Source organism: Poecile atricapillus, chromosome 2, assembly GCF_030490865.1.
Source record: "Poecile atricapillus isolate bPoeAtr1 chromosome 2, bPoeAtr1.hap1, whole genome shotgun sequence".
Classification (NCBI taxonomy): Eukaryota; Metazoa; Chordata; class Aves; order Passeriformes; family Paridae; genus Poecile; species Poecile atricapillus.
Window position 1 is genome coordinate 10,121,572 of NC_081250.1, and position 25,318 is coordinate 10,146,889.

The 25,318-nt window shown below is 36.4% G+C and overlaps 1 protein-coding gene across 6 annotated transcripts in view; it reads left to right on the forward strand.

Annotated features, from left to right (window-relative positions):
* The window catches only part of ZMYND11 (zinc finger MYND-type containing 11), a 105,032-nt gene that overhangs the window by 45,154 nt on the left and 34,560 nt on the right, over positions 1-25,318 (forward strand). For all 6 annotated transcript variants that reach the window (XM_058831552.1, XM_058831556.1, XM_058831557.1 and 3 more), the window contains exon 3: positions 16,027-16,186. In XM_058831552.1, the coding sequence (XP_058687535.1) occupies positions 16,027-16,186 (160 nt within the window). The remainder of the gene's footprint in view (positions 1-16,026; positions 16,187-25,318) is intronic.

Genomic DNA, 25,318 nt, shown 5'->3' on the forward strand with positions numbered 1-25,318 from the left:
AATTAATGTACCTGGCTTCTGCAAGAAAAATGGACCATCAAACTGCAAATTTCTCAAACAGAGATTGGGAATTCCAAGAGGGTTTGGAAGGAGATTGTATTTTAGGGAATTTCACTTTTGAGGTTGCAGTGGAGTTTTAGAAAGCATTAAAGCATATATACATATTTTCATCATGTCTCCAAGGAGACAAGTGTGTAAACTAATGCTATACACTTTCTGTTTTAACATTTCAAATTACTTGCTCTAGGCTACATATTAGCTGAGTTTGTTAGCTGTTTGTGCTCTTTTTAGATGTTATAAAGGGAGACAGGCATGTCTAGCTGGGAATTCATCCCAGTCTTATGAGAAATGCCTACTTTAAGATAGTGGGAATAACATTTAGCTGGGTAAAGTTAGGTCAGACAAATCATTACAAAAAGGTTAAGAAAACAAACAATCAGATACTAGAAAAAGAAGTACTGCTCTTGGTAACTGATGGGTAGTTTGATTTTTTAAAAAAGTCTAGAACCAGATTGTATGACTCATTTCCAATCAGAAGAAAAATAAGTGACTAAACTTAAATACAAGAATCCTTAGTACTTTGAGAAAGATGAACAAGTTGTTAGCAGTGAAGAGTAATCCAAAAAATGCTTGGGCATTGTAAATTCACCCCATGCACATCAGTGACAAGAGTGATGAACATTGATCTAGTTTCTATTACGTGACATTCCTATGGAGATAACTTTTGACAAGGAAATGATAAAGACCTTTGAATTGCTGTATGGTACTAGTGGTTGATGAAGAAACACAGATGACATAGTAAATGATTATGCATAATACATAATATTCAAAATAAAGTTCCAAAATTACCATGGCATCAGAATATCTCTTCTGATGAAAACTGAGTAGCTAATATATTCTTCCAGGCTTAAAACCATTTGGTCAGGTCAACTGCAATTCCTTAAAAGATCAATCAGTGTCTGGGCATGTAGGCAAACATATGAATACTAACAATTTTCAAAGCCAGTGGTCAAAATTGAAAATTATGAGCATGTGTACATAGTTGGAGCTAAAAAGAGGGTTTTAATATTCGTACTAGTAACATTTTTTAGAAGTGTTAATACCTCTTGGGAATAATAGAAAGTTATAATGACTGACATTATGGAAGCATGTCATGTTCCTGAGTAAGAATACATAAAAAACAGTAAGAGAATTTTTTTTATAAATCCATAAATCCATATTTAAGGTAAGTAACAGTCTTCCTATGTGTCATAGGAAGTGTCAAGTGGGTACTTTCAGAGAACTTCACATGTTGAAAAGGTGATTCATGATTTGGTTTTGAATGGATTTTCTTTTCTCCTGATTTAAGCATTCATTTGCTGCTAGAGACATGTTGTCCTGGATACTTTGTGACCTGTTAGTCTAAACACCTTTATAGCAAATTGTTGTGAAGAACTGTTGCTTTCTTCATTAGGTGGTTTGCTACTTTTAAGCAAATATATTTGTTGGTTTTCTCCTAATGTGCATTCAGCATGGTTGTCTCCCTCTTCTTTATCTATTCTTGTTTATTTAATTTAGTTCTTAATTTTCTTAGTCTTCTGGTGCTGAGTAGAAGATACTGTACATCTCAAGAAACATTTACTTTTGATGACCTGGGACTGGGAGGAAATGTTTGTAATATAAAAAGAGGATTCATTGTTTGTAGATTGTGAACTGTTTCAACTCAATATGCAAAACAGACAAATTTATATAACACATGCAAATTGTTACCTGTGCAGTTTAAGTATAATTGATATAAGATTACTTGGGTAAAGGAAGGCTTCCAGAAAGTACTGTCAGTGGAGAGTAGACAAGAAAAACCGAACTAGGCACACATTTTCTGTAGAGAACATAAGAGTAGGAGGATAGTGTAGGAGGAGCCTAGAGCACTAGAAGGTACTTCTGATATTATCAGGAAAAACCTATAAGGAAAGAGGCCCTTTAATTAAAAGTAGACTAGATCAAGTATGCTTTACTTTTTAAATTGATGAGGGGGAAAGGCAAGAACAGAAAAATGCGTGATTAGAAGTGATTGAAAACTGTCTTACATCAAGGGAAGAGTCACTTGGAAAATTTGAATATGCAAGTTAGAGCCTTTAAGAAATTAATTAGTAAGCTTTTTGAACTTCTGGCAATTTTTTTAGAAAAGTCATTGCATGCAGAGAAATAAGAAGCACAGGAAAGGTGTCTGTTTTTGTAAAGAATTAAAAATGCTGTTGTAAAAATGGTAAGAGTATGACAGAGTTAATTGGAGTGTTATATAAATACTTAAGGCATTGGTAGGAAAGAGACCACACTGCACAGACTCAGTGTCTCAGAAAAAAAACCTTGACAAATCATGATATGAAAGGGCTTCAGCAGTTTTACTGACTTCCTGTGAGGATACATTGTAGTTGGAAATGCACTTTTCATGGGTTGGAGAGAAGCATTCTTCAGTAACTTGAAAACTGAATGAAGGACTGAAAACCAATACTAACAAGAAGCAAGAGTGATGCGAATTTAAAGGAATTAGTACTCTGAATGCAAACTACCTTTGGAAGAGGACTTTAAAATATATGTTTAAGTTCCTACCTTTGTACATAAGCCTCAGTATATTCCATGCATTTTTATTTAATGAGAGAGCTCACTTGAAGGCAGTGGTAGCATTTCTGTAAAGGTACAGAAAATAAATATTCTCTCCTGGCTTACATTGTCACAGGGTATCTCAAGTCAATGAATTGCAATAGTTTAAAATTCGACTACAAAAACTAGCTAGTATTTCTAAATCACCCCATATCTTAATAACAAAATTACATTTCTAAGAGGTATTTATCAAGAAATATGACCTATTCTTCTGTCTAGACTTGATATTGGGATAATTTGACCTTAGTGTATCAATTATTTAGATGGGCATTATTGGTATTAGTTTTGCTGTAGACAAATGTCTTGCTGTGAAGAAATGGCTTTCCATATCCTGTGAATCCTCTGTCAAGAGTGCAGCCTGACAAATTGTTCATCCCTAAATTGTGTTAAAAATTATGACTATGCTTTGACTTCCTGTTTTTTCCTCATTATCCTCCATCTGTTCTGGTTTTGGGGTAACCTCAATAATTGATTCTATGGAATAAAATGCCTTAAAATACACTGGGAAAAAGGCATGCATATTTAGATGAGTAGGATAAATTATTGACATTCAGTTGCATAGCAGATTGGTAAGTATTTCTGTACAGACATGTTTATAAAGTTCTCTTTTTTTGGCTATTCCAGTCTTCCAGTTTCTTTTATATGTTTTCTCTATAATTCCCTTGCAGGTAATTGGACTCCTAAGATTTAATTAACTATTAATTAAATATATACCCCTTTTCTTACAAAATACTTGGTTTCCTCAGTAGCAATATATGAACATTTCATAACCTTTATGATTAGTTCATAGCTCATTAGCTATTAAGTTAATGTTATTAACATACCCAGTTGGCAAATCTGGTATTCTAGAACTATTATTGTCAGCTTTCAAGATTTTTTTTCATTATAAAAAGATAATTATTCTGGTTTCTAAACTGTTCCATGAAGACTAATGTAAAGAACCAAAACAATTCTTTTTTTCCTCACATCCTTCCTCATGATTTTTTTCCTCTCTCCCTTTGTTGCATTTCATGATTAATTAAGTTGATTAGCTTCTCTCTCTGTCCCTTCTATAGGCTGTGTCTATACCATCTCTGTGGTGACAGGAAATGCTCTGGCACTCTCTGGAGCTGGGGCTACACCTCCTTGCTTTTGGCTCACAGAGTGTTTCTTTGGCCCTGACATATTCTTTGTTTGTTTTCTATGTGTGTGTGGTTCCTCAGTTCTAAGTTCCAAAAATAACACAGCCCACAGCAATGCTATTCTTGAAACCTGAAGATAGAGACACGATAGTTCGCCGCTGGGCACGATGTGCAGCCATCTGAGGACACACAGCGTGCTGCAACTGGCTTGGGTGCCCTTGGCAGAAGGAGCCACTGTTGGCATGGTTCACATTTGGGATCTTTGTCATGAGCAAACCAAGCCCTGGGCCATGTTTTGCTTTTTCCCTGGAGGGAGAACTTGTCTTTCTCCAGAAAAGAACCTGAGAATAAGTTAGGGAATGAAACCAAGAGTGGCTGTAGGACACAAGGTAGAGGTATCCCAACTTTGGGGGCAGTGAAGCTGATGGATAGACCATTAGCTGGGATAAAACTGATAATGCTATAATTCCACACTTGATATTATTTTCAGATAAAGTGATACCAAAACCATCTGTTCCATCAATCAGAAAGCTGTTTTACCCCATTGGTGATACAAGAATTTTTTTTTTCATTAATAGATACAAAGACTTTCATCTTTTTTAATTGGCTTTCAAATAGGATGGTGCTAGTGCTAGGTCCCTAAATGATCACAGCTGTTTTTCCCATACTTGTTCTGTGGACTCATTCTTGCTATTGTAATTTAATATAGGTGCAGCTCAATCAGAACGTCAAACAGAAATGAGCAGAACCCAAGCCAGTGTAAAGTAGACTCTTTTAGCTCTGTGCAGACTGACATTAATCAGCATTGATGGGATAGCATGCCAGAAAAGAATTACTGAGTATGAAAGATTACTGTAAAATAATGAGATTTTCTGGTCCCAGAGTTGAGATGGAGTTGGTAAAAGTCATAGATTGAGTATGTGATCCTCTCAGTTTGACATCTGGACCTAGGAGGGGGATTTCTTCTCCAAATATCAGTCTTTGGAATTTTTCTAGTCAATGTCTGAGAAGAGCTATGTTAATATATCTGGTTTTGTTGCCTTAGTTATTTTGCTGTTCTCTTTCTAGTCTGTCTACTTTAACAGAAAACCCTTTATAGAAGCAGTGATTAAAGTTGAGAATGAGCAATTTATTCTCAGGTACAGAATAAATGCAATAGAGTATAAATAAGAAAATGAGCGATTTGAATGGATAGGGAATAATCACACAAGTATATAAAAAAGAATATGTCTTGAAATGTCAAGAAAAAAATTGGAAGAACAAGTTTAATTAATTAAGGAAATTGCTTATTTGAAGCTTAGATATTTACTAGAAAAAAAAAACCCTGTTACTATTCATACTACTTTTGATGAAAATTTAAGTCTTCCTAGTATTCTACATGTTGCTAAACTAAACAGTCATGCATAAGCAAAAATAGTATGCCATGGGAAAGATTAGAAGAGCAGATGACTCTGGATTTATAACTAGATAATCCTGTTGTTAAACTTTGTATGAACAGAAGTATTGTACCACCTGATATTTCTTTGGTTGAAATACAAGCTTAGAAATGTTTTGTTTTTTTTCTTTGTTGGTTTCTTAACCTTTGTCAAGCCATTCCCCTAAAATATCTGTCTTTTTGTTGCTGGAGAGCAGGCTTACCTGAAAGCAACTGTTTGAACATCCTCCTGTTATGTAGGAGAATTCAGTGATCACACGAGTTCACTTTTTACCAGAGTTACTGGCTTCTTTTCCATATCTGTACATAATTTTCATGTATGTTTTAAATGTGACTATTTGAAGAAAACAGTGTTATTGAAACCCTGGCCAGTACACTGAAGACTTTTTGACTGTGATATGCAGTGTAATAGCAATTCCTAGTTATGCAAGGGTAAGCAAAAGTGTGGAGTACAAGGTCTGATAATAGAAAGCATGATACTTCCTCAGCAGTCTACATAGTCACTTCCAGAGGCTGCCTGTCTATTCAGTGTTCACCTGTGAGAAAACTGACTTCAGTATTGGACTGGCAGAATTATAGATAATATGCATTACAGAATACATCACTGGGAGGTGACAGGGTAAAAAACTCTTAGTTTTCAATACCTCCTCATGTGTTTCCTGTTACAGGTAAAGACAAGGCACTTTTTTTTCTTCTGACTCCACTATATCAATCTCCTTTGTAATTTCTTTTACTTTCCTTCTCTGTTTCTCATGATAAACTTCAGCTACTTCTTTAAGTAAGTTCCAAACCAGTGTGGGGTTTTTCTGTTTTCAGAACACTGTTTTTATGTTAAATCAAGAGAATGAACTGAGTTTGGAGTTTTAAGGCTTGTAAATCTTTAGTCAGAGCTCATACTGCAGAAAACAAAAGTCTTCTCTGCTTTTTCAGCGATATTTTGACCAATTTAGTTAAAAATCATTATATTAATAGAACAAAAACCAGTCTAAAATTGACCATCTGATTCCCTAATAACAGAATTTTTAATGCAAGTACTTTGGTCATATATAAAAATTGTGTTATGGGTGCATAACTAGCAGTTACAAGCATAGCACTACATTGCAGAAAAATATGCTGGACACCAAAATGCTTGACTTGTTTGACATTAATTTTTTATACTGATGGCTTCACAGTGAGGTTAAATGATGGATTCAGGTTAAATTTGTTGTGTTTTCAAAAGCTCAGTTGTATTCCATAAAGTAGCAAAAAGAACACTGAGAGTTGCATATGTGCAGGAAAGTACAGGGGTTCTCATCTGTTATTGCATCATAACTGATACACAGAATTGCTTGTAAAATTGTACTAAGACTGACCAATGAGGTAATATTCACCAAGCTAATAATTACTTTTGATACCCAGGTTAAAAAAAAAGTTGAAAGAAAAGTAAGAAACTATGCCAAACTCTTTTTATAAAAATTTTAAGAATAAATGAAAGATTGTGATTTAATTGCACAAAGGGTGTTCACAATGGCATATGTTCATTGAATTTCACCTTTTCTTTGTAGATAGATAGATTCACCATACAACTTTTACCTGTTTATAGGGTGTTTAATCTTAATTTTGTGTTAGATTTTGGAGTTATTTTTTGGTTTGGATATTATTTAGTTTTAATATTGCTCATATTAATGGTCCATTTGAAGTGCTGCCTTTAAACATAACTGACTAAAGAGAGTGGAAACAGGCATTGCAGGAAAAAATGTAAAGTTTTCTTATAAAAAGTGCATTTCTATATCTGAATTTGCTCCAAGTAGTAGTGGAATTAAAATTGCTAAATTAGTACATTTGGTTGAAGTATTATCTTAAGTTTGTAATGTGTATTAATAATTACTCTTTTTCCCACTGAGCTCCTTTATTGATACAGCTTATTTCTTCGATTTGTGTAACAATTCTATTTAATCATGTTAATTAAACTGGTTAAAGGAACACATAAAAAGAAGTTCACATGTATTAAACAGTGTTACTTCTAATTTCTTAGGGATGATTTTTCCATCAGCTTGGTACTGAGGCATTGTCCCCTGTTGCTTCCTGAATTGCTGGGTCTGCTTTCCAGTGCTGGCTGTCAAAGACTAATTCAGTGCCTGATGTGGAAAACTCTTCACCAGGAGACTGACAGATTGCTCCAGCCTCACTGCCTTTCTCTCCTGCTTTATGCAGAATATAGGGAAGGGAAAGGATGCTGTAGCTGGCTGTCTAATCATTACACCTGTAAGGGTTTAGCATAAATGACTATTTTGTTGAGAACTAGAGCTTGAGGTGGAGTTTTTTGTGTATTTGCTTTGATCAGAAATATTACTGCAGGCACATCTTGTTCCTACAGTTCATTCTGAAAAAAATAAATTAGTGCTCAGGTGTTCTGATGAATTTTGCTTGATCAATTTTCCTTATCTAATAATTCTTCTCCTAGGAATGCTCTTACATGATATTGCTAGTGTGGCATTTTTCTTTTTCTGTCTCAGAGGTCAATGTTCTTCATTGATTTGGTAAGTGAGGTCATCTCTGGGCTGAACATGAGTATGGTAAATAAAACGACTCACAGTACCAGCACAAACACATTGTTATTAACCACAGCCATACTCCTTGTTTGATGTTTGTTAGTAAGTGCATACTCATTTTAACTCCTCTTATTAAGTGTTACTATAAAAGCTGTAATATTCAATATTTAATACAATCCATGCAAACTATAAGCTCTAGTAGGAATATTGAGAAGGAAAGGGATGGAACTGATTCGAAAATCACTGTCCCCATTTTCATGTACTCCATACTTCCATTGATATTCGTCTTGAAATTGTGTAAATTTACACAGAAAAATACATAAAAGGCTACCTTTATTTCTAATTATTAAAAGCAAAACAATATTTATGTCACAACAATTATGTTTTTTGCCCAAATCTTAGCATCATCGTAATAACTGAAAGTGGAACTTCTAGCTTGTGTTTTGTTTCTTTGCTGTAAATAAATGTGACTTTCTATTAGAAGTAAGAGATAAAAATGAGCGGGACATGGCCATTTAACAGCTTGTTATCTGACCTGAAGTGCTCATCAAGGCTTTCTCTGTAATCAGTGGAGAGAGAATGATCTCCAAAGCACTACTCATACTGTCTATTTTAGGCTGTGGTTTCATATTCCCATTCATATAAACAATATCATCACCAAGAGCAGCAGCCCTGCTCTGATGGCTTTTCCAGCCGTTGTGCTGTTCCCTAGATGGTAATAAGGTGAATATTTGTGTGACATAGTGATGATTCTGAAACTCAGCTAGACTAAAAGTAATGTAACAAAAAAAAAAAAAAAAAGCACACACAAAAAAACCAACCCCAAAACCAGAAAGGTTTTAACTCAGATAAGAATGGTACTTAGATAGAAAGCTCTAAAAAACTGAGTGATGAAAGCATCCAGCTTCATTTTTTTAACATGTTTTGAATTGAGATGCTCAATATGAGCTGACTAAATATTTCATTTGCAAGGTATTAGCTGGGATGTTACATTCTGAGTCACATAATACTTGTTTGTCTCTTCAGTACATCCAAAGAAAAGAGCTGGGTGGAAGAGTGGCCCTGCAGATAGACGAGCATTTGTACCTGTGCATGCAGTGCCCCCGAACGATGAGTGCTTGTTTGCCAGTCGTGCTCAGTGCATGCATGTGTGCATTACCAGCACTGTCACATATGAGATTTTAGGCTGGAAAAATGAGAGGAGAGCCCTTTTTTAGATGAGTTCCTCCATAAGATGGTGGTGGGGAGTATTCTGGATATGAGTTGAATGGCTTAGTACCTAAAGTTCTTGCTTTTCGTGGTCTTGCTGGTGGGTTACACAACCTAAAGCATATAGTGAAGTATGAGTGGAGTTTAAAATACTGAATCAGGGAATTACCTGGGTTAACATTACTGTGCTTTTTACAGAAATGACCCAGGTGATTATAGTTATAGGTGCATGAATGGTGCCTGGGATTTCTAAAGTGCGCACAAACAAGATCACTCCTTAGCTTCCTTTTAGCAGCAGCAGCACAAACATCAGGCAAATATGAATTTAGCTGAACTGCTGAAATTCAATGCTGCACTATCAAGCTTATGCATTCATTTTGTTTTATAAAAACACTGCACAAAATTAGTTTCCACATTCATGCAAATTCTGACTTTCTAGACTACAAAGGAGAGATTAAATAAATTTTAAAAACATTTCCTGCTTGGATAATGTGTCTCCAAAATGGATGTTGCAGATACTAATGTCGGAGGGAAAAGTAAATGCATGTTTTCTCTGTAATTCTTGGAATTTTGGACTGTATAAAATGTAGATCATGTAAGAAGTATTTTATTGCAGAGGCAGCAGTGCTGTCAGTGCCTGCGTGGTCTGTGCATGTGCTATTGATATGTGTAGTGCAGTGGAAATCAAATGCAGCCTGTTCCTGTACCTACATCTCATTGTGGAGTATAAATACACAGGGAGAACATTGTGCCTTGGTTGTGTTTATCTTAGTGAATATAATCTGTATAATTGAAACTTCAGAAAGTGTAAATACATCAAAAAGTGTCCTAGAAAACAAAAGTGAGCTGCTACGTCCCCACTGTAGCCAGTTCCACTTTCTCTGTGTGTCTGTGCTGTCTTCAGCTCTCGGACCAGCTCTCACTTTCTGGCAAGCAGGGAATATCTGTGTCAAATACCCATAATGTTTAGTCTGTGTTTTATGGGAGTTGATTGGTACCAGGGTGCTACATGGGGGAAGCAGGCAACCTGAGCTTCAGAGTGAGACCTTGAGATACAGCTGTGAGCACAGATCCTCACCTGGCTTTCCACAAGGAGAGCTGATGGATTCCTGATTTTTGAGCCTGTGTATTTCAATTCTTATGTCATGGAGCAGTATTTCTTAAAAAAAAATTAATTAATCACAGCCATCTCTTCAACTTTTTCTTTCAATATGACCAACTGGCCTATTCTTTGCAGATTATGTTAAAAAAACTTAAAAGAAATGTGTGGGCCTCCTGTAAAATAGCTGTCATGCCCTGAAACTGAGGGAACAGGCATAATTTCTCACTAGAGGTAGGAAGACAATATAAAACTCAGATTTTTGGCTGCTTTCCTTCTATTTTATGTATTATTCCTTAAGGTCTGTCCCTGAATCTAGGACATTTTTATGTACCTGTAGCTAACATTTAAAATTAATGTCAGACTTTCAGTTGAGTTTAATGGGATCTGCTGTATTTCCTCAGATCTCAATTTTATCAGATCTCAGTTTATCAGACCTCAAATTTATCAGTTCTCAGCTCATCCCTGGATCAGCAGATAGTCTGCTGGCAGCGGCAGGCTGCTACTTCCATTTGCACTGGGGAGGGTGGAGGCATCCAGCATAGAGAGAGATAATTGATCAGACCAAGATTACAGAGTTTGCCATGAAAATTAACATCTACCTACACTTGCCATACTGTTGTATTTTTGTAGCTATTTGTGATATGTATTTTATTTCAGTCTTGTACAGATACATTTGCTGAAACATTTTTTCGGTGCTTTTCTTTTGATTCAGTTCAGGTGGATGAAAATGCAATTCCTTATGAGTTCAGAAAAACTGAGGTTTTTTTAAAATACCTGTGTCAGGTTCCTACCCTAAGTAGCCTTCCTTCCTTCTCTGCCCAGCTTTCTTGTATGGGCTACACTATAGCAGTGCCCATTTAAACCATTTTCTGCATCTCAGGAGCCCACAGATGCCTTCAAGAGGACTCTTTGGGAGCAGAGTTAGCTATTTTTCCATGCTGTATGTTGAAGCCATATAGATTTGACTCTTTGAGACAGGGTTTAGCTTCGTGCTGTGTCTTGCAGAGCACCAGGCAGGAGTTATGAGCTGTGTGACAGCTGTAGGTGAAAAGTTCAGCATCTGATCCCCTGCAAGTGCTGGCTACTTTACTTTTGTGTCTGTTTTGCTCCCATGGTGATCACAGCTTTAGAGTCGCTTCCTCCACACCTCTAAGATCAAACCAATCTTCTTTAGTTTTAAGGTGTGTTACTAAGCACATATATTAGATGTAGGTTTTTATAAAAAGGCATTATGGGCACTGGCTAATTTGAGAAAAGTATTTTGAAGTTTTAGGAGTGAATTGGTGATATGCTGACAGACTTTGGTGCTTCTGGAATGTCATACATATTGGGCAGGCAGGTGATTTAGAGGTGGATCAGGTACTCCTGCAGTCCAGTTTGTTTAGGAAAGGGAGGTGGTGGCAAAATCCAGTTGTCACTGAAGTAGGGCATGAGTTAGAGGAGATTTTGTTGCTGTGAAGGAAAGAGTCTGGAAAGGCCCATACCAGGTTTCCCTGCATATTTTTCCTCCCCACCATTCAGTGTGGCTCAGGTGGGGTGTGCAGCAAGTGGCTGTGTGGCCCCTCTGAGAACTGCTGGAGGCCCCCCCCCTGCATGTGCTTGAGAGGTGGTCAAGACTTTATGATGGGTAACACTAATTTATATTATAAATTTATATTTATAATAATATAAACTGAAGAATATGACAATATTTTATTGTTATTTGCACCTACCATTCATCTGTAGTCCCAAAGAGGTTTGAAATTGATGTTTCACTGTCTCTCTGGTTGATATTTTGTGACTAAATACAGAGGAGCATCACGTCCACATACAATCTACGAATCTATTAATGATTATCCTTTGTGAGTCTCCTCTAAAGGTTGCCTTTTGCCATCAGACAGATGCATATATATATTCTGATTCTGTTGGTAGTACCTTGTTACTGAAAGTAACCACATTTAAATATACATTTGATGGTATGGCAGTGAGGTTTGCTTAAGGGTGGCAATGAATAAACTCCATGCTAAAGGTCCTTATCCTTTGCTTTCCAAGTGGTGTTGCAATAATTGAAAACATGCATTACTAGGCCCTTAGAAGTTGATTACAAAAACTGTAATTTTGCTGGATTTGCTGGATTCTTCTGTGCTAATGTCAAGGAGGTCTGCACTGCCAGTTCATAAATGGAGAAAATACTGAACTATAAACACTCTAATTTTCAGCAGCAGTTCAGTTGCTTCAATATTCTACAGACAAGCAGCCTCATTTGGTGAGATTTTGAATTTAACATGCAGATTATCAGGCCTAACCTCCACTTTTCATCAGACAGACCCTCATTTTATATAGTAGGGATTAGCACAGTTAAATTGTATTTTGAAATGGTTTCTTCAGCCCCCTATCTGATTAGCGCTGGCTTGCTGATTTAGAGGATTTTATTTTGTCTCTGTGCCTTATTCTCACTCATTTGAGTGTATTTGCTTTACTTCTTGTGACTGGGTTGTATTGCACTCCCAAATCTGTTGATATGGAGGACTGGGCAATAGTGTAACAAATCAGTATTCCTTCAACTCCCTGGCTCCATGGTAAGGCTAATCAGCTTTTATTGAAAGCAGCAGTCAGGAATTGCTTTATCTCCCATTCTTGTTTTTTAACTTGTTGGTGCCAGATGCTTCAGTGCGTGCAGTGCCAGGAAAAGACTTGCACTCTGTGAATTAGTGGTGTCACTTCTGCACAAAGGCATCTCAATATTGGTTTTTCACTGATCTAGTAATGAGGCTGATGTAGTAGTTGGGACTCCAAACATCATGCTTTCTGTCTCTGACCTGGATTTTGACTTATTCCATGTTCTCAGCATTTTCACGTCATGACAGTTTTTCACATTTCATTATTAAAGAACTTAACTTTTCTGATTTGAAAACAGTCAATAATAGTCAAATAGTCACATCTTTGCTTACCTCCTGTCTTTTCTGGTTGAAAAGAAACAATATAAGTTTTCATCCAAACCCTACAGTGTTGTTTCTTGTCTTTGTGAATATCTAGCCGTGTACACTTCACAGGTTTGAATAAAATAAAAACTTGCAGTAGGGTGGATTTTTCAAACAGCAGTTTTACTCTTTGAAGTAAAACCATTCTCTTTACATGTGTGTTCTTTCCTATGAAAGCTGATAGCATTTTATTTTAAAATAGAGAACATAGCCATTGTGGCTCTCCAGTGGCACAAGCTGAACATTGACTAAAGTATACTTCAAAAAGCCACTGGGAATTTACTACTCCAGATTTACAGCTGGACAAAATGGGGAGATAATTTAGTTGGTAGCAGTACTTTCACTCTGGTTGAGAACACAGATTGGATTTGAGAAATGGGCGAATCTGAGCCTTGAGCTCCTTTTCATTAGTGCACAACCTGCCACAGTGGAAATAGGCAGATTAAAGCTCTTAGCTGATTACAGTTGGTTTAAGGCTTTTTGGTTTGTATTATATATCTGTTCTGTTCAGAGGTATGAGTGAGAAATCACAAAACCTGTAGCTTACATTTAAGAATTTGGTTGGGATGTGTTTCTGCAACTAGGGATGATGCAGTGCAAAATACATGGATTCTTCAGCAGGATACCCTGAGGGTTATGGCACTGCGTTAATACCTGATTTCTGTTCTCAGACCTCTAGCAGCCCACCACATAAGTGTAGGGAAATCACTTCCATGCTCAGAGACTGATTTATTCTGTCAGTAAAATGGGAAGAATGATAGTTAGCCTATTCTCTATATTTTGAGACCTATTAAGGACTTGAATTAATTACAGACACATGAATGCTATGGCACTGTTGGGGAGGTTGTTAGTAGTGAGTTAAAAATGAAAATTTGGTGAAAAAAGAGTAACATGTTGAGAAGGATAATTTGCACTTAAAGAAGCTACTTGTGTTTGCATAAATATGTGCATATATGCACACACACATGAAATACATGTAACATGATTATATAAGCAAATCAGCTGTTTTCATGTGGCTTTAAAGCTTCAACACTTTATGCTTCTATAGACCAGTGGTGTTCACTTGCACTCTGTTTGAAAGTGAAGTAAATAGACTTGAGTCTCTGCCTGGTTCAGACCTTGGAATTTGGATAACTTTGAAAACTTTTTTGTGGTGTTTAATCCCACTTGAACAGGTGAACAGGCTCATGTTGAGTTTTGTTTTCTGTAGAAGTAGAGGGGTATAGGGTTGGGCAGATGAGCATCCAGCCAAGGTGATAGACCTGATGTGCCTTATCTTCTGATTTTGGTCCTTGATCCTATGTGCAAACCACCAGAAGATTCATATATATTAGCTTGGAACACAGACTTGCTCAGAATATTGTTATTTCTTGTTTCTTACCTTTTATACAGTGCTAGCATGCACATACCAATTAGGCTTGGACCATGTCATGGCAGACATTGTAAAATATGGTAAATGGCAGCATCTGCCTCTGAGATTTTTTTATCCTAAAAAAAATAAACCTCAAGATCCTGCAAATGTGCTGCATTTATTTAAATGCCTCTGATACCAAGCAGAAATTTATAAATGTCCTGTGTTGCTTTGATTATTGCATAATTTACTATACAAATATATACTTCCACTCAGTCAGAAATCTACTGTACGATTTTATATACAGTTCAGAGCAAAACAAAAATATCAGATTAGCATAAACCAGTTCCAGCAAAAGCCTGAGAGTGAAAGAAGCAAAGGGAAAGATCTTTATTCATACAAAACAGTAAGAAGTTCAAAAGGCAAATGTCTTCAAAGAGGGGGGTTGTTGAAGACTTGACTGTTGGGATGGTCTTCACTCCTTATTGTAAGTTTATAACTTCTAAGGCATTAAAAATTCCTGTCAGCCATGTTATTAAAAAAATCTGAAATTATTTAACTCTCCTTTTTTTAATGCAATGCTACTGCCTTAAAATAAATCATTCTTGAGTTTGCTTGTGATCATAATTACATTTTTTGTGAAGGTATTTGTGATGGCAGTCACAAAGGAATTATGGTTGCTGGAATTCATTACGAAACAGGAAGGTGAGGATACTATAGCTGACAGCTTTGTCTTAAAGCAGGCAAATTACAAATTTCTCTCTGAGTAAACAGGTAAATACAGAGTACCTGGAGAAACAAAAATGGAGAGACATTCAGTTAGCTCTGTAACTTTAAGAGATCCATAAGCAGGAAAATATTGTCCACAAAATAATTGGTTCCAAGTCAATTCACATGTCTGCTGATTGCATACGATTGCAGCTCTCCGTGTGCAGCAGCTCCTAAATATGTTCTCAGAACTTTATTAAAATACCTGAATTGTGATGATCTTAAGGCAGAGAGGTCATCTTTATTTGGGAGAAGATAATTTTGTGTTGTTTACTCCAAGTTAATATCTGTTGTTGGCCTAGAAGCAAATTAGACTGGATAAAGGTCAACATTACACAGCTGAATCTCATGTATATACACAGTTAAGGCTTCGTGTGTTTTTTTTCTTTTCTCACCAAGGGAGTTTGTCAGTGTGATCATTGTGGTTAACTCAAGAAAAGGAGAAAAACCACTTAGCACAGTAACTTGAGCTGTTGGGGTTTCATATGTGATATATAAATTTCACATTTTTCGTAAATGTGTTGTACAAACAAGCATCACAAAGATTAATTGTACATTCTGTACATTGTGGCATTCTGTATACTATAGGAAGTGTTAGAGATATGCAAGTTTAAAGTAATTTAAAGGGCACAAATGGACGTAGCAGAGACAAGCCCAAGCACCCTATGTGTTCTTTTTGGGATTCTTTGGTGGAAGTTTACTGTGCTACTACTTGTCTAAATGTGTTCATGGTAGCTGCAAGAGGAAAAAAGCTGATTTGAAAGGGGAAGTTATATAAATTCTGACTGTTTAAAAATAATCTAAAACTTAGACCGTGTATTATTTTAACTCATTTGCAAATGTTTATATTTTGCTGACACATTTATAATTTAAAACTAACACTAAAAGACTTCTGTGCTTTGTGTGCAGGTATATGTCTCGAGTCCATGGTATGCATCCAAAAGAAACCACACGTCAACTGAGTTTAGCAGTCAAGGATGGGCTCATTGTGGAAACCCTGACAGTGGGGTGTAAAGGGTCAAAAGCTGGTATTGAACAAGAAGGATATTGGTTGCCAGGAGATGAGATTGTGAGTATAAAGTCTTTGAGAAAATAAATCACGATTTCTGATATCTTAGCGTGAAAAACTTGTTTTAATTTATATTTAAAGCTATTTATAGATTCTGTGTTGGTGCTTGTGAACAGGGAAGTAATGCACTCTTCAATTTTTTAACCTTTTCTATTCCATAGAAGCTTTTTCCTCTTGAATTCTGAGTTTTCTGCTATGAAAAACTGGCAAAGTTCCTTTTCTCGGTTATGCCTCACTTTTATGTAGTATTCTCTTCTACAGCTGTACAGGAAGACAGTAAATATTATTGGTATTACTTGAAATCCTCAGATGTTTTCAAATCCCAAAGATGGTGTAGTTAAAAAAAAAAAAAAAAAGTCATGAACTTTTTAATCTTGTTTTAATCTGAATCTGGAGAACAAAGAACTCCCTTTCAGAAGTGCAACATGAAATTATAAAATTATATGCAAACACATTAAAAGATGTGTTTTACTGATATTTGTGAACACCAGGGCATTCAATTAGAAAGGATTTTCTTAGCAAATCAGCTACAGGCATCCAAATATTGTTCCACTGGATGTGTAACATAAATATTAAAATCCATTTAAATAGGTTGAAGGTTACGTGAAGAGAAAAAAAGCATGTTTTTGATATCCCACCACAGCTGAGGTGGAACACACTCACAAAGTGAGGATAGTCATGTACACCAGGAAGAACCTTGTGCAATTGCTTTGCCTTGTTCAGAAGCCCCATCTCTCTATTTACAAGACAACATTCTCCTAACTAAAAAGAGTTTTGCAAAGCTTTAAAATACCTGAACTGGGAGCTAATGCTTTGGAATATAAACTACATTAAATACTGATAAAAGAGTCAGGATTGTCTCAGACATAACTAATACATTGCATTTTGAGGAAACTCAGAAAAACTCTAAAAACCACAAAACACCCATTGCAATAATGCTGTTATCAGTAAGATCCTGAAAGTGAAACAATGTATTGTTTTTGGTTTTGTGGAAACAAGCAATATCCATAACAGAAAACATTATCATCAAAATTATCCCACTTACATGTATTTAAAATATTGAAATACCTTAATTTCAATGCATTGTATTTAATGTACATTATGTCACTGTTAAGATTTTCATTCTAATTTCATTAGAAACCCTCAAGGAAACCTTTAAAGGGTATGTTACTGTTCTCCCTGGGAGGAAACATTTCAAAACTCCAGCTTAGCTCATTTAGGTATTTCTTACATCAGTTTCATCTGTTTAGAGGTGATACTAACTGTGTAGGCTCAATAAGACATAAAGCCTGAGATCTATGATTATCTCAAGTATTCTGTATATTTGTTTCCTCTATTGCTAAGAGAAGGGAAAAAAAGAAAAAAATTTCAAAATGCCTCACAATAGCCATTTCATATATAGTCATTCAAATAATGTTCCTGCTGTTTTTTAGCAACATTTGTTTAACAAAACTTAAAAGATAACCATCCTGTAAATTCCAAGTGAGTCATTAGAATTACACAATTATTTAATGTCTGAGCAAAAAACGTTGTCTTTGACCTGACTAAAAATGCTGTTGAAGTCACATTATGAATAACCCTTTAGTTAGAAGCATTGACTGCATTTTCAGCATGACTGCTAAGCACTCATACTTTGGGCTGTGACCATACGTGTGGTGGCTGTCTCAGAAGTTCAGAACACCACACTTGACTTAATTAACAGTTTTATGCAAAAATAAGAATCAGCTTCTGATCCAGGCCATGTTTCAATAGTACCCAAACCCAACCTTTCTGATCCTAATACTGAATCAAAATGCTGCAGAGGGATGAAGCAAAACTCACTGACTTGGTATAAAGTCATTCTCTTTGTTCTTTTATTCAGAAAGTTTTAATGAGTAACAAAGTGTCATTGTCATCACTCGACATCAGATCAAGTATTTTCCATTCTCTGACAATTTGTGCAAACCCCTGAAGTTTGGTATGCTCTCTGCTTTGGACACACAGGATAGTTTTACAGATGCTTTGTCTCCACTTGATCAAGAGGCAGTTTGTAGTTCTTTGTAATTCAGCACTGCTCAAATCTGGTACTAATGGCTGTTGAACCATGAGTTCAAGTTACATTTCAGTGAGAACAAATACACAGAATTCTTTTTTGGAGGTGCGCTTGGAGAAGATGGAGCTCTTCAAAGCAGGGTTATTAATGTTAAAATAGGGATTTCAGGCTCAAACTTTAGCACTTACAGACCCTTGACCTAATTGTCAAATTTGGTTTGACTGGTGCTATAGGAACTTGGAAAGCTCAAAATGGGAAAGAGAAGACTCAAGAACCAATCCACCACCCACTGACACCAGTGCAGGAATGCTTTTGGATTTTAGCTTCTTTCCTGGCACCACAGTGGAAGTCAGCAAACACAGGCTGCTCCAGAAGGGACACATTCCTGTCATCCCTCCTCCCACTTTTTATTTGATTATTTGCTTAGTGTTTTTTTACACTTTTGAAGTTTCGGATCTGATTTGTAGTAAGTAAAAAGATTACTGGTCTTGGCCACAAAACTGCTGAGCACCTTTGTCTGTTACTGTAAGAGGTGCTTGACTAGAGGATGCCACATGACCTGAAAGTACTGGTTGTGATGGTGACTACAGACTGATAAATAGTGACAATAATTGAAAGTACAGAGATTATGAAAACTCAGCTCTATTTCAAAAAGATTCGTTTGATAATCTGTGGTGCTTGCTTAGGTGTTTCCAAACATCTGCCCTATCCAATAGGTTGATGTAATGATAAGTCTATGCAGTAAGGACATGATCTCTGATAGGATTACTCTTAGCCTTCAGAAAAATTATACTACTTTGCTCTCATTGTTCTAGCAGTATGTTGAAGCTGCGATAAAAAAATTTAGCAAAACCTCACATATTTAGTAATATAAAAAAGACAAGCGGAGGTGCAAAGGCAAAACAGTTTGAGGGCATCAGAAGGCTCTTCCAAAAGGGATGGCTCATGAAAATTAATGTTCAGAAAAACTGGGAAAAAAACCAGTGATCAGATTTAAGACTGAGTTACTAAATTTACTAAGTTGCTAAATTTAAAATGTAGAGTCAGTAGCAAAATGTACTGTATTCCAACTGACATTTATGGATTGGTACCTAAACAAGAACTTTGCTGCAAATATTATACCTCCAGGGCTTGTGCAGGTATTCATTTTGTTTGCTCATTTGCCATGTCTCCAGATGTTTTGCACATTTTCAAAATGTGTTCTCATCTTACAGGCTTTCTTATCTTGCAGATGATTAATGCATTTGCACAAAATAAATGAGGGAAGAATTTATTTTCCCTTTTTATTCAGTATTTTAGTTAGGAATTTTGCATTTTTCTGTTTGTTAATGCATTATTATACAATTGAACAAAATTTCTTCAGCTTCTTGCCTTGCAAGGGAAATGTCAGTCCTGAAGTCTGATAATGGAAGTTTACTTTTTTCTTTTTTTCTAAATGCTTTGTTTCTATTTCTCACAGAACTGCTGGAATTTGGACATGCTATTTATTATCAGCATAAAAAAAATCTCCTTGCTGTTTGGGTTTAGAAAAAAATTTGCAAATCAGTGTTGTTAACTATGTTTTGAACACAGTTGATAAAATAGAAAGGAAACGTAGTTCTTCAAGAAAATTACGATGAATCTGCTTACTTATTCATTACTATTTTCTGTTCTGCCGTGGTTTTTATGTACTTTTATCTGTGTACCATAGTACAGTGCCTAACCCCAAGGAAAGAAATTGAATTTAAGTACCATGTCCTATAGCTTTATTGGGGGGGTTAGATGCAGTTTTTAGAGTTAGTTTGTCTTACTCATTTACATTTTTCTTCAGACAGTGTGCACTGAGCTATTTTGAGCATTTAATATGCTAGTTCTTCTCCTCATGATTAAAGTCATAAAACTGCTCTGACCCAGAGAGAGGCTTTATGAATGTATAATTTCAATTTTCCTGTGTTCATAAAGCCAAAAATATTTTGGCTCTTCTAAAATGGAGATGTGTTCATAACATGGGTTCATTGTTTGCATCTGATTGCTACATATCCCACTGTACTGCTGTGGTTCAAAAATGGTTCATAGGGCCAAATTCCCTAATGAGATGTGAAGAGTGAGGCTTCACACTTACTTAAGGCACTGTGAGCTATTTCTTCACTGAAGAATGCATAAAAGGTGATTATATTTTCAAGAAATTATTCTTTCACAGAGTTCTATTTTCTGATCATTTAACTGATTGCCTACAGAAAGAGCCAGCAATTCTTCTGGCTAGTTAAGTCTGATTTTGGGGGTCAGTTACAGCCATTCTCCTGTCTATTTGGTCCTCTCTGTATCTAAATTATTGCCTTTCCAATTCTTCCCTCTAAAGATGTTTTAGTTTAGCGGAGAGCATACTGTTTGGAGGGGAAGTTTCCTTGATTTTTCCTGCTTTCAGAAGACATTAGAGGTACAATGTGTTTTTCCCCAACATGCACATGTATTCTCAATGTGCTCACTCATTACTGGGGAGTTTTCTGGTATTTTAAATTGAGAAAGTACTGGTGCTTGCTCAAAGCAACTCCAGATACTTTCAAGTCACGAGGCTGCCTAAATAATCCATCTCTTCACTCTGTCTGTATTCCCATCATTTTAACATTATTGTAACCCACTGTCAGCACTGTGAGTCTTGAAGGTGATTTTGTTAACCCAAGCGACCTTAGGTGCACACCCAGTTATTTTTGTGATTTGATGTGCTGCAGGTTCAATTTTACTAGGATCAGTCTAGGAGAAAGGAGTATTTTTGGCTGTTATGTTTGTGTTAATCTAAATTACTTTAGATTGAGCAAAGGCTTGATTCCTTGCTTGCCACGCTTAATTGCTTTTGTAATTATATTGATTTTTCCATGCTAGGTCAGTATTGGTAGCCAGAAGCTGTTTTTTGAACTGGCTATGTCATCTTGAGTCTCCATAAATGTGAAGATAATTGTAAAAAGCTTAAGAACTGTCACTGTGAGGATTTGAATCTTTTCTGTATATAAAATACATTTTAAATAATAAAAAAAACCCCAAACAAAAACAGACAAAACCAAACCTCAATCCAAAGCCAGCCTGAATAGCTACCAGCTCCTGCTAGCAAGCTAGGGGCTTCTAAATAACTAGGCTGAGGAATGGTTTTAATGTGCATCCCATTCTTTTCAGTTAAGGGCAGAAGGATAATATGAAACAGCAATAGTGACAGCCAGTGCCTTCATCATGAAAGCTCTTACAACTGGAGAGCACAAAGAGGAAGAACATGTCACACCAAATGAAGAAAAATCTCCTTCATTGTTTAAAAAAATTCACCATTTGCCTTATCCGTCCGTATTGCGTTTAATGTAAAGTCCTGTGCGAATTCACTGATGCAAAGCCAAACATAGCCAAGCCACAGAAGTGAATATTTTTCACACATTGGACAAATTGCGAATTTTCCAGGTTGGAATGTCCCAGATAGATTCCTAATTATTGTGAAAGTGTCAGTGTTCTTTACAGTTGGTGATCCACTGATGCAAAGAGCTAATGATTGATCCCATGAGAGAAAAAAATCAAACTGGCTTCCATCCCTTACTACCAGACATCGGGGAGAGTATGAGGAGGCTTTGAGGTCAGGCCACATACCAGCCTGGTCACACAAGAACACTCAAGGAAGATGAGCTTCTGAAACTCTTTGAGTCTTTTCTGTCTGTCTTTCCATCCTTTAAGGTCCCATCATTTGGAGCTTAATTTTCCAAAAGACTGCCATGAAAGCAATCCTCCATGTGCCTCCATTTGCATTTTTCTTGCAAATTATTGTCACAGACTGCAGATGTGATTCTGCTTATTAATAAACCAAAAATAAGTGGATTTTTGAAAATTCAGAAAAGCAAATATATTCAAATCATCAAATCAAGGCACAGAATATTTTGTCCTAGAGAAGCAAATTAGAATTCTAAATTCCCAACTCAAGGACAAGAAATTCTTTCTGCATTAAAGCCAAGACCCTCTTCTGTCTTTACATTAAGGCTGTTGACATACAGCTCATGAGAATGGCCTCACAGCCACTCCAGTGGTTCTTCCTGCCTCTAGATGGGTTAAGAATAGTGAGCAATTCTCTGCATTCCTTTTCCAGTCTTCTTTTTCTCTTCCCATCTGTTCAGGGGTATTTCTTCCTCTCCTCTGCTCATCCTTATTTTTTGTTCACTGGAAAGGGAATTCACAATGTTTGCAGGATCTTCACATTACTGAAGGTGACACTAGTAGACTCCATCTGACTGCAGAGAGATGCTGCTTCTTTTAAACTGGTAAAACAACCTTGTCAGCATCTTCACTTGGCTCTCTCAGCTTTGCCAACTTGACTTTTAAAAATTCAGTTGATGTAATGCTGTATCCTTCTTTGAGGCTTTCACTCTTCATTCTGGAGTTGGGATACTGGTAATGTTGTTCACAGATTTCACCAAATATTCTTGTCTGATTGAAAGGTTGTTTTAAAGAATGAGAATTTACCCTTGAGTTTGAAGTAAAGTAGTCAAACTAGTCTGTAGGAAGGTTCCATCATGGGATTTAAATTATGCTAATAGAATAATGACATAGATCAGTCTGTCTTGAGTTTGTTTTGAAAATACCCATCTTGGGTTTTTTCTACCCCTTTTGTACCCACCCTGACCTAGTAGTGTTGCTTTTATTAACTTTTTGGGTTCAAAATGCTCTGTATCTCTGGCAACTGATTTGAATCTTTTATTATCGTGTCATGCTGGTCATTGAATGAAACTTCATTGAAGCTGGTGGGCTTATTAATATTTATGCTTCATTCACAATAAATGCAGTCCCCATGCCCTTCTATCAACTGACAGCTGAAACAATATCAGCCACACCTACAGCACAGGACACATGGACAGCAGATTTAAGGAACCTTTGTAGGAGGCTCTGCTGTTGGTTCAGATAAAATGTTTCTGTGTGTACTGCTTGTTCAGATAAAATATTTCTGTGTGCTAAAATATCAACCTAAAGAAACACTACAAAATAAGTCCAGAGAAGCAATGTGAACATATTTTGAACAAGAAAAGGGAAGAAGACCACTTTTGTGCACAGTTCTTGAAAGGATACTTGGAACTACAAGCAAAGAGATGGTTTATTTCTGATCTGGATTCACCTTCCTTCTAGGGGAACAAAACCATAATGTGGACATAAAAGGCATTGCACCTGATAAATACTTCACTCCATCACTGATTTATCTCCCTAATGCAAATAGCCTACACACCTCTTCTTGACTCAACCTCAGTCAAAAATTGTGACATTAACAGCAGAGTCAATCCAGTTTCTGAGGAGATAAGTTGAAAGTTTCTGTTAACCTTGAACTTGCTTGGAATGTGAAGAAAGAAAAAAACATTTTCACTTGAAATTATTTTCTATTTCTAATATCCTGGAGAAGAATACTTGTATTGTCTCATCTCAAATAATGTACACTGCTACTACTCAAACATGATCTTCTTGGGAAGGAAATTGAGATTTATTCCTTACTTCAGGAGCACAGCTCATAGGCTGAGCAGATAAGTGTGACAGGGGTTTAAACAGTCAGTTTGGCTGCTAACATGCTACCTATACTTCTAGAAAAAAGCTCAGTGATTTAGCATTGGGAGCTAGAGCCTGGCTCTCTGCTTTGGGGCCTATCACCCCAAATTGCCCAGAACATGACTGCCAGGTGGGAAGCTGAATAAAAATCTACCTGTCCTGGCAGGAATCCAGAGAAGGCTTGGGTGATTTCTGCCCAGAAACTGAAGACTTCTAGGACAAACTGTCAATAAATTAATTAGACAAACTTAGGCTTGCAGATTAAATTCAGTGAAAGAAAGCCAAAAGTGTTCTGAGAGGATGTGGAGTTCTCTGCAGAGCCTGAGTCTTCCTGCATCAGTGCATCAGAAGAGGAAGCAGTTACTAGTGAAGAAAATGGAAATGGATTGTTACAAGCCCATAAATACATGCACTAGGGAGAAGGAGATTTTGGTCTCTCCCCTGACTGATGGTTTTGTGTTGGTTCTTTTTAGAACAGAACAGGTTTCTAAAACAAGATAATTTAAAAATCATGTAAAACAAGAAATTCCAATTAATTGCTGAGATGATAAAACCTTGGCCATAATTAACAAATAAATAAATAAATAAATAAATGTACTTGAAATAAAGCTCAGTAGTTTTGAGGACATACAAATTCACAATTACTTTGGATTTCTTTGTGATAAAATATGAATAATGAATACCTACAAAGTATCCTGCAGAGTCAATTTACGGGAATCCATTTTAAAGATAAAACTCAGGTCAGTGAAGGAAAGAATCTATAAAGGCAACTGACCTGAATGGATAGATTATCCTGTCTGTAAAAGCACACATTGTAGCTACCTGCTGTGGTAGTTTTCTAGAAAAAGAAGGAAAAGATAAAGTGAAACAATTTTTACAAAGGGATTCTAGCTGCTGAAGTCTTTTTGGCTTTGAAAGAGAGATGGATGCTTGTTTATTTGCTGAGCACTTTGGATGAGCAAAAGCAGTAGGAAAAACACAGATGCAAAACAGGAAGAAATATATCTAGTAAACACATGGCTAGAGGAAAACTGCAGGGGAGAAAATAAGCTTATTTTGGTGCTGAATTTACCCCAAAGCATTGCTCTAGCATTAAATGTAAAACATGTGATGATCTAAGAAACTTTTATCATTGTAAAGCAATCGTCCTGATCAAATATGGATCCTTTACAGCAATGATGAAAGGGAAATACTTTATTAAACAGCTAACTCACCATTTACCTGCTGCAAAGATGGAGTAAGTCCTCTGAGCCATCAAGGAATTAATCACACCTTCCTCAGTTTGAAGCCTAACCTTTTCATCATTGTTCTGATGAAAAGATAAAAGCAAATCCTGTAGGCTACTGAAAGGATGTTTACAGGAAGATTCATGCATGCTAAGGAATGATGGAGCCAGGGACGTGGCACGAAGAGAAGGCTGAGCCACAGGGCAGCAGGAGGACTGCCCTCACAGCAAGCTAAGGCCTCTAGTGAAAAACAAACACAGTATCCCCAGTGCATTTGAAAAAATACTGGGAATGACATTCCATGACACATAATGTTTGTTCAACCCAGGTATTATTTGGTGC